Source organism: Camelus dromedarius, chromosome 12, assembly GCF_036321535.1.
Source record: "Camelus dromedarius isolate mCamDro1 chromosome 12, mCamDro1.pat, whole genome shotgun sequence".
Taxonomy (NCBI): domain Eukaryota; kingdom Metazoa; phylum Chordata; class Mammalia; order Artiodactyla; family Camelidae; genus Camelus; species Camelus dromedarius.
In genome coordinates this window covers 14,069,581-14,079,316 of record NC_087447.1, presented here as the reverse complement: position 1 = coordinate 14,079,316, position 9,736 = coordinate 14,069,581, and the positions used below count along the sequence as shown (strand labels likewise).

The following is a 9,736-nucleotide window of genomic DNA, read 5'->3' as shown; positions in this document are numbered from 1 at the left end:
GGTGATCACCTTGCCTGTTTAGACGTCCATCACCTGTCAAAACCAGAAAGGGGTACACTAATGGGAACCTCCATTACAACTTCATGGTCCAAAAAGCGAGGCTTCTAAGGAAAACGTGTTCGCCTGAAATCTATTTTGAATCTTAAAAAAATTACTTTCGTTAGTGACTATGCATTTAATTTATAAAGAAAACAAACTATATTCACAAAGCATGAAATTCTCTAAAAAATAAGACAGTATAAAGTACATTATTTCCCCCATATTCTTAACCTTTGTCAACAACCGTTCAAAGTACAGTTGATCTTGTCTTCTCATCCGACTAAAATGTTATTTTTCTCTGATTTCATTCTCACGGTTCCCTCTGAAGATGCTTTGGGTTGTTTCTCGTGCAGCCTGAGATTTATCACATTCACACAGTTAGAGTTAATTACCTTTGTTTACCATTTTAAAGTTTCTTGCCAGAAGCCCCTCTCTCAGCCTCCTACTGAAGCAGAATGAGAATGATGGGCACACTGGCTTCAATGCTGCAGCATGTAAATTCCCTGTGGGGCACCCTTTCCTAATCCACACAGGAAAACTTGCCCACCTTTTCTAAAGAAAGCAAACAGCTACCCCTTTACAGGGCTGACTGGGTTCCACAGCCATGGCCTTTCAGCAGTTACTGGGTGTGGAGGCTGTGCCTGGACTGCGTAGCATTCTCTCCTCTTTGCCCCTCTGATATCTTAGGAGCCAAACCGCATCTCTCAAGAAGCTTTTTGCTCTCAAAAAGCACTTAAAAAATAATCTGATCATGTAGTCTGATTTTTGATTCCAAAAATATCACACTGGGGTGCTTTTTCTAAACTTCCTCCAAAATTATCTGGAGCAAAAACAAGTATTTCTGAACAACTTTCAAACAAGGTTTGCCCTCACAGTTTTGTTTTGGGATTTGTCCTTTAAAGATAGCCTTTTAGGAATAAAAAGTGGGCTTTTGGCTGGGTGCTTTCTAGATACTTAAAATGCTAATAGTTTTAGGGGTAAGGTGTGGAATAGGTCATTTGCAAACTCCTTTGTAAAGAGTGTGGGCAGATACTCCCTTTAAAAAGATTCCCACAGTGTGTGTGAGGGATGGCGGGGGGTGGGGGGAAGGTGGGCAGTGTGTGGGAGCTCTCTGTACCATCTCCTCAATTTCTCTGTAAATCTAAAACTGTTCTCAAAATAAAGTCTATTAAAAAAAAAAAAGATACAGACCCTGGGATTAAAAAGTGTTGCCATTTGGTTCTAATCTCGAGTCAGCCAGGTAATGGTGGTGGCTGAAAGGGTTTAAAAGTGATAACGAAAAACATACTAGGAAACTCTCAATCCAATGTGAAAGGAAGAAGGTAAAATCAAAATAGGAGGCCTGGCATGAACTGGAGTGACCATCCTTCAACATGACTCTAGCATGTGGACGTGACAGGCTGTAGCTGGCAGATGGTGCTTGGTGCTTGGTGCTTGTGAGGGATGTAAAATCTAACATATCTATTCACATAAGATTATGCAGTTAACCAACCAAAGGGGACAATTTGTAGGAGAGAAAGAATTTTAATCAATGGGTTAAAAAAATTACATAACCATGTTGAACATAATACATGCAACATTGAATTCCATCCAGGTAATAATACTTGAGCGGTTTTCTCTATGTGCGAACACCTCATCCTCAGCAAACCTGAAATACCCCAGCCTGAGTGATCATTGATTGCTAGAAAGCTTTGACACAAGACTTTTTAAGACAGCAAACTCCCAGAATATGTTTAAAACACAGTTTGATCTTTTAAAATTGACTTGCACATAATTTTTGAGAGACTACCTATTGGTTAAACTGAGGTATATCTGTGTTATAGTTTCATGAGCACACTCTTCAATTTCTGATAAGGGAAGCCTTTTTATACATTGCAGTAAACTATTTTTTCATAAAATGAAATTTTAATTCATGAGGTGTACATCTTGAGAGCCCATGTGCAGTGTAAGTGCATGGTGTGAGGACAGTGCATGATGAACACACAACATAGTACACCACAAATGAACACAGTTCCCTAGCACACAACCCCTTTCCTTTCTCCTTACAAAACATATCTAACCCAAAACACAGCGAGGAAGTGCCCGTGTGGCGTGGCCCAGGCTCCCTACGGGTAGGTGTATATGTGCAAGGATGGGTATGCCACTGTGGCCGTGTGGCCTCTCTTTGTGGCAGGGTATCTGTTTCTGGACCAGTTTGGCTTCATATCTGGAGCTGGCTCTTGGCTGGAGTTTGTGCTTCTCTTCAGAGAGCATGATACTGCAAATCCTGGCTTCTCTCTCTGTGCAAACAAGATATAAACGCTGAATCACTTTATGTTGCAATTCCTAAAGTTACAGTTACGGTTGGGGCTGGTTTTAAGAGTCAGAGAGAAGTATTTGCATTTCCCCCCAAATACCAAAGTAGCTGACATTGTTACAGGGCAGAGGTGAATCAAGCATTTGCCCTAATCCCTGAGACTGCCAAAGAAAGGTCCATGGGCAATATTTTAAATGCCCTGAAAAGGCCAGGGTCTGCATTTTGTAAGCTGTTTTGCTTTATAAGGTGGGAGACTGCCCCATTTTTTTAAAATTCTGCTTGTCTGATATGCCACAGAAGTTAAATGCCTACATCTCTGTTACAGAAATATTAAACGAGAAATTTTAAGAAAATGAAGTGAAAGTAAAGGTTTGGATGGCATTCATCCATTACGTTTGGTTTAACTGAATCCCTAGTTACGTGTTACAGCCTAATGAGCATGTTTCAGTTGTGGGATATGGTTTTAGCCACCCACAGACGTCTTGCAATGAATGTTGAATGAGGAAAGAGGTTAGTCATCCCTTATTAGCGTGTCAGGACAGAAATCCTCTTAGATTTGACTCTGTCTACACCTCTCTTGTCACTGCTCCCAGTTTCCATTATATCTCGGTGGTTGGACTGTCTACCTGTTACCTCTCCCAGAGGATCGTGGCCTTCAGGGAGGTCTCAGTTCATACAGTCCTCAAAGGTCCCACACGTAGTAGGTTCTCCAATAAGATATTGATGGATAAATGAGAGCATTGTCCCGAGAATTCCCAAGCAACAGATTCGGGAAGACAGCAGGACTTCATCTTGAGAGAAGTGTCCACTATACCTAGTCCACCTATGTTAACCTGGGGTCCTCAGTCTTTGCTCCACCCAGACACACGTGAGCAGCACCTTCCCACAGACACACCCAGGGCTATGTGAAACCACAACTTACCAGCTGCTTCTCTGCCTCTTTTCCCTCCATCTCAGGAAGGAATATGCAACTACAAGTTATTATAGGGATAAATATGAATTCATTCTAACTTATTCTTCTAAAATAAAGCAAATCATTTACAAACCTCGGTACCAAATGATCACTGTAACGCTGGATGTGAGGCACAGCTCACAGCTGATGGCGGGACCCCAGGCGTGGCTGACCTCTCCAAGGGCTGAGAACTGCTGTGCTCACTGTCACTTTTCGCCTGAAATGTTGCCATCGAGTAACAGAATAACTGCCTAACAAATGCTTGCGGAAATAAAACTAAGTTCTCCAGGGCAAGCTTTGGGCCCTGGGTGGGCTTCCTTGGGTCTGCAGTACTTCATGGGCTGTGCCCCACGCCGCTCAGGTGGTTTGTAGCCGGAGGGTGCAAATTACCTTGTACATACATCTGAGCAGAACATATCCAAGAAGGTGTACCTGTGTGGACGGTGGCTCACCACCCCTCCAAATCATAATACACCTGAAAACCAAATAAAATTAATTTCTGGCATACATGTATACATATTAGGCAAAATACCTGCATTCTCTCCTTGTTTTTAGTCAACATCAAGGTGGTCATTTCTGATGGGTCCAGGGAGGTGCCTCTGTCTCTTCCATTTGCCTGTGACTGAAATAAATAAAACACATTCTCACTAAGTTTTCCACTTGGACAAGTGTGATTACATAGACCACACACTGAGTGCTTTTTATTCACGCATGTGGATTCATTATGATACTCTAACACACAAAGAGGCAGGAAACAAATAGTAATTTGAAGAAAAGAAGGAAACTAATGTTTATTGAATGCCTACCATATACTAGGAATTTTTCACATTGAATATTCTCAACAACCTTATGATGTAAATATTACTCCAATAATTTAGATACAGAAACTGAGCCCCAGGGTGGTTAACTAACTCGTGGAAAATTACATAGTGGGGCTGGAATTGGAACTCAAGACAGACTTCATAGCTTGGCTCTTGCCACTATTACACTACACACCAAATGGCCCTCAATACTGAACAGAGACAGCTGTGCTGTGTGGGCACCTCGGTGGAATGCTGTGGGACCTCAAAGTTAACTACAGGGCAGCATTCCACAAGAGGAGGGCGGAATGCATCCTATCCACTAAGGATCAGCTACTATTGGACCCAAACCTATTTTTATATATAAAAGAAGCAAGGATTTTATAGCCACAAAACTCCAAAGTACTAAAAGTTGGTTGGATGCTTCTTCTGTTTTCCACTGCATCCTACTCTGTATGTAACTTCCTGCTTACTTGTTAAAATCCCCAGCAGACTCTAAGGTCCCTGAGGCAGGGATAGTGTTTTGTTCCATGTTGCATTCCCAGCATCCAGTAGATGGCCTGGCATGTAGCAGTTACACAATACAATTTGTTGAATGGATAGATGGATAGATGGTCAAGGAGCCTGCTCTCATGTTTTTGGTATAAAATCACAATTCATCAATATATGACATCAGACTTCAGTGGTGTCTGATCCAAAGTAATGTCAGTGTCCCCGCCAATTTTAATGTCCCCTGCTCCCGGGGCACTGACAGTAAGGGTGACAGAGGGCTATTGCATTTTTCACCCTGTAGGAGAGACGTACTAATTGGGAAAACCAGAGAATCTGTAACAGTCAAGAATGGAACAGAATAGAGAGCCCAGAAATAAACTCATGTGTATAATTAATTTATAAATGCAATTAATTTTCAACAAAGCAGTCAATAATAAACATCAGGGGAAAGATTATGCCTTTAATAAATGGTGTTGGGAAAACTTGATATCTACATGCAAAAGAATGAAACGGTACCCCTACCATATACCATACATAAAAGTCAACCCAAAATGGATTAAAAATTTAAATTTAAAACCCCAAACTGTAAAACTCCTAGAAGAAATATAGGGGGTAAACTCCTTGACATTGGGATTAATTTTTTGTGTCTTGACATCAAAAGTAAAAACAACAAGAGCAAACATAAACAAACGGGACTAAGACTGGAAAGCTTCTGCACAGCAAAGGAAACAATCAATAAAATAACATTTGTAACAAAGTGGATGAATGTGATAGAGGGCATTATGCTAAGTGACATGAGCCAGACACTCACAGACACTGCATGGTAGCACTCATATGTGGGATCTTAAAAAAAAAAATTCAAACTCAAAGAAACAGTAGAATGGTGGCTGCCAGGAGCTTGGCTGGGGTTGGGGGAAATAGGCGAGTGGTGGGAAAAGGGTATAAACTTTCAGTTACAAGATGATTAAGGTGTGAACATCTAATGTGTAGCATGGTGACTATAGCTGATAGTACTGTGTTGTTCAATTTAAATTTGCTAATAGAGTAGAACTTAAGAGTTCTTACCAAAAAAAAAAGGTAAATATTTATTTGAGGTGATGGATGTGTTAATTAACTAAATGGTGACAATCTTTTCTCAATGTTTAAGTATATCGAATCATCATTAAAGTATACTTTAAATATATTATCCAAAAAATGTTTTAATAAATTTTCCATGAGTAAGTTAAAAAAAAGAGTCAAGCAAAAATACTACCTCACTCAACCTTGGTTTTTCATTTTTCATCATTGAAGAACTGGTATTCTTTGAATTTTTCAAAAAAGCAGGCTGCTTTTGCAGAGTAGATGCAAACCCTGCCATTCCCTAGAAGGATTGCAAAGAGAATGTTTTTCAACTGATCTAGCGCACTTAATCTGCTCATTTTGACCCGATTCACCCAGAAGTAAAAGTACCACCTCTGAAAGCACTTTTGTCTTTAGAAAGCAGGGGTACGGCGTGGGCATGGCAGCTGCGAAGGACGTATCTGAGTGTCCTCAGCCTGGCCCAGGATCGGGCCTGATCCCTCAGTGACCCAGCAACTCTGTACTAGTTCCAGCCACCACATTTCCAGTTCCACCTCTTTGCTCTGGATATCTAGACTTGGTCAAATCCCAGACTTGCTATACCAGAGTGTAGTGGAGGATTAGTGGGCCAAGCAGATATCTGCTCAGGGATGTCGAGAGGACCCTGGGGAGAGCTCTGAAATCCAAATAGAAAGCTTCCCTGTCCCATTTCCCATTCCCTTTCTGGTTTAGGGCAAACCTTAGCCCTCTGTCCTGCTCCCTCTGTGGAAGACCCTTTAACCGGACGGCAGAAGTAGGCAGCAGAGCGCTCTTACTGGGGCCTCTTCTGTTAACTCTGACTCCTGCATCAACTTATTTTTCTGATACTGTATATTTCGCTGTTTCCTAGACTGAAGTGGCTTCCGTTTTTTCTTCTTATACATCTTCTTCTTCTTCTGATTCAACTATTCCAGAGAGTACAGAGAAATTAGTCACTGAGGAATCCAGAGGTCCGCCCACCCACGTGTAGCACCCTTTCCACGCAACGCTCAAGACACAATGGGTAACCCAGCAGGCGGGCCCTCAGGGTGCTGAACTGTTGTTGGTTTGGAGAACAAACCAACAGTTCAGTTACCTCCTTACCATAGGCCCCTCTCCACTTAACACCCCCAAATCCCACTGTTATAGATACACTGCCAAAGGGGTACCTGTACCAATAACCAAATTATCTGTGATATAAAACATGAAGCCAGATTACTTATGGCAGTATTACCAGGGACACACAATACTGATTATTAGCTATGTAGTTAAAAGATAGTGATAGATTGTCACCACAAAGTGACTTTAATAATTAAGCAAATGCAGCCCAGGACTAGTTTTCCAGGCACCTAGGGTGTGGTGAAGCTTATACCGATGGGGCTGCAAATCCAGCTGAAGAACTCGTAAGGTCAAGTCTGGCTGGCGTGGCTGGCTCCTCCCGGCACAGCCTAATCTCATCCACAGATGGCAATGTTACTTAATGCAACTAGGAAATCAGGTATGAACCATAACAGGTTTTTTGCTATTTCTAAAGCTCTATATCATCTGTGTAAGAAAATGTCTGACAGGTTGGGGCAAAAAAATTACTTAATATGTGGAAGTCTAAAAAACTACCTAAGTCCACATGAACAAAGAAACATTTTTTTAAAAAAAGTATGGCTCATTTTTAACAACCTCTATCTCTTAATATGGTTTTCACTTTTAGTTAAACTCCTCCCCTCACTTTTAGTTAACTTTGGAATAAATACGGAGTTCTCATAATTTTTTCTCCCTAAATTAAAAAAATAAAGTCATAAAGACAAAATGAAAGACTCCAGGGCAGGGTAACCAGTTAGGGTGCTCTTGCCATACTTTTTGCAGATCCCAGGAAAGTTGAAAATTCCACCAAATTATCCAGTAGTGTCCTGCTTTTTTTCAAAGGCTGCTACTTCCTGGACATAAGAGTCTGTAGAATCTCACCTCATTTGCTATGTTCAGTAGGTGAACAGGGAGGCCGTCTGAGAGGGAGCTGTCAGAACCACTGGTGCTGTTTCCAAAAGGAAAGGAAAAAGGGAGATACCTGTTACCACGTCTAGGATGTAAACATTTACCAGACCAGCTGCACGGGATTAGGGGACCTAGTCTGTTACCTGCCTACACTGTCTGTGTTTCAATTACTAAGAATTCCGGCCAAGCATATTCATTCATTCACTCTAAACAGCTCCCTCATGCCAGGCAGTGCACCAGGCACAGGAAGCAGAGGTGAACCAAGTGGCAAAAGAAACACCGGCCAGATGGGCAAAGCTGCCCCTGGCAGTGACGGGGAGAGGCTGGGAGAGGCTTAATGAGCAGCCCTAGAGGATACCGGGGGGCTGAGACTTGTCTGAAAGCAGTGGCTTTGCCTCGTTCATTCCTGTCTGACTGGTACCAGTTCAGAGAGCAAGGATCCTCCCAGGGACTCTCTAAAAATGTGTTGAATATGCAAATACATATATTTAATAACAAAGAATCTGTAGGTCACAGATTAGGAGTATTACTTTTATCACCTCAATTTCCCCTTCAGAAGATTTGCATGCATGTCCAGAAGGATCTAAAGTCTCCTCCACAAACTGTCCCCTCCCCCTCTCTTCAAAGATGAGGACGAGTGAGGACTCAGATAATCTGTCCTTTCTTCCTGCGTCGTGTCCTTTGCTTATCTGTCACATCGTATTTTCCCCTTTCCTGGGGTGTGGTTGGCTAGAACTGAAAGCTCTGCCCTATGACATGTCCTCCATATATAAAAATGTGTCTTAGGCACAAAACTCAAATCTCCTGGGAAGAGACAGCATTTCAAACTGTTCTTTTGCTCAGCCCTTTCATTCTGTTCATGCTCCCCCTCCCCCCAATCAGGGCACAATATGGAGCCCCACAGCAAGACAGCAGGAAGAAAGCCCTCTTGTCTCTGATCTAATTCCCAATTCCCTGTTCTCACAAGGCTTTTCCAGTCTGAGTAGCCTTTGAAGCCACTGGATAACAGCCTCTGCAGTCCCTGTTGGAGACAACAGAAAACTTTAATAAATGGCATAAAAGCATCAGATGCAGTATGCTCCAGAAAATGTTGAAAACCACGTATGTGCACACATACAGCAAACCCAAGCTGGGCTGCCGCACGCACACTCTGATCTCCTGTGTGACTGTGAGAAGGGACAGGTGGAGCCCCGTGGAGGCCCATGGTAGCCAGCTTCCTGATGCAGAGGCTGGCGAATTGGTTTCAATAATTCTTAACTAGATGCATCTGAGCATCCCCGCTGAGCCACTTAGAACGCAGTTAGGCTGTTTCTGAGTTGGTTGTCCCTGGGCCCTATGGGTATGAGCGGATTTGCAGGGAGCATTTTGTTTTTGAGGCTGAAAGCGAAGACGGGTTGGTGTGGTGGTCCTAATGAGTTAGGCAAAGGCTTCTGGGAGAGTGGAAGAGGCGACAAGGTGAATGGGGCACCCTACCTGGCCTGACGGTCTGGTTTAAGGTTCCTAAAGAGACATTTGGGAGACTTAGCCAGCAGAACCACATTAGGGCCCCCTCTTCTGACTGAGGACAGTGGGGCAGGCTTGTGGCACCCGGGCCAGTAAGCTGGAGTAGAAGGTGTTCTGGCACACCTATAAAATACTCCCCCTCCTAGGGGTGTCCTAAAATAGCTGTGGAGACTGCGAGAGTGGGCTGGGATCCTACACACTAAATGAATTCAGCAAGTATTTACTGAGCTCTCCCTATGTGCCAGGTACTCTTCTAAGTGACTGAGATGAACAAAATCCCTGACCTTGTAGGGGAGACAAACAATAAATAATAGACATAACAAAAGGTGGTAAGATCCTATGGAAAAAAGCAGCAGAGCATGTAAAGGGGATGAGGACTGGCAGGAGGGCAAAGGCAGGGGAGCAAGTTTCAGTATTAGAGTAATGAAGAGTAGGCCATATTGAAAAAGCTGATGATTAAGCAAAGACTTGAAGGAGGCGAGGGTATTAGCCATGTGAATATCTGGGGGAAGAACAGTTGGACCTGCCAGTGCAAAGGCCCTGAGGTAGGAGAGGACCTGGAAAGTGTGAGGAAGCATGAGGAGGCCAGTG

At 42.9% G+C, this 9,736-nt stretch overlaps 1 protein-coding gene across 2 annotated transcripts in view; it reads right to left on the bottom strand.

Annotated features, from left to right (window-relative positions):
- Positions 1-219: 219 nt before the first annotated feature.
- AGBL2 (AGBL carboxypeptidase 2) overlaps positions 220-9,736 on the bottom strand; it is a 33,107-nt gene continuing 23,590 nt past the window's right edge. The window contains exons 14-18 of one of the 2 annotated variants that reach the window (XM_011000687.3): positions 7,616-7,682; positions 6,454-6,582; positions 5,832-5,939; positions 3,820-3,909; positions 221-2,318 (exon numbers count right to left, since the gene is read on the bottom strand). In XM_011000687.3, the coding sequence (XP_010998989.2) occupies positions 2,145-2,318; positions 3,820-3,909; positions 5,832-5,939; positions 6,454-6,582; positions 7,616-7,682 (568 nt within the window). In that variant the 3' untranslated portion in view covers positions 221-2,144. Of the gene's footprint in view, positions 2,319-3,819; positions 3,910-5,831; positions 5,940-6,453; positions 6,583-7,615; positions 7,683-9,736 lie in introns of both variants that reach the window. The other variant, XM_031459585.2, reaches the window with a different exon arrangement.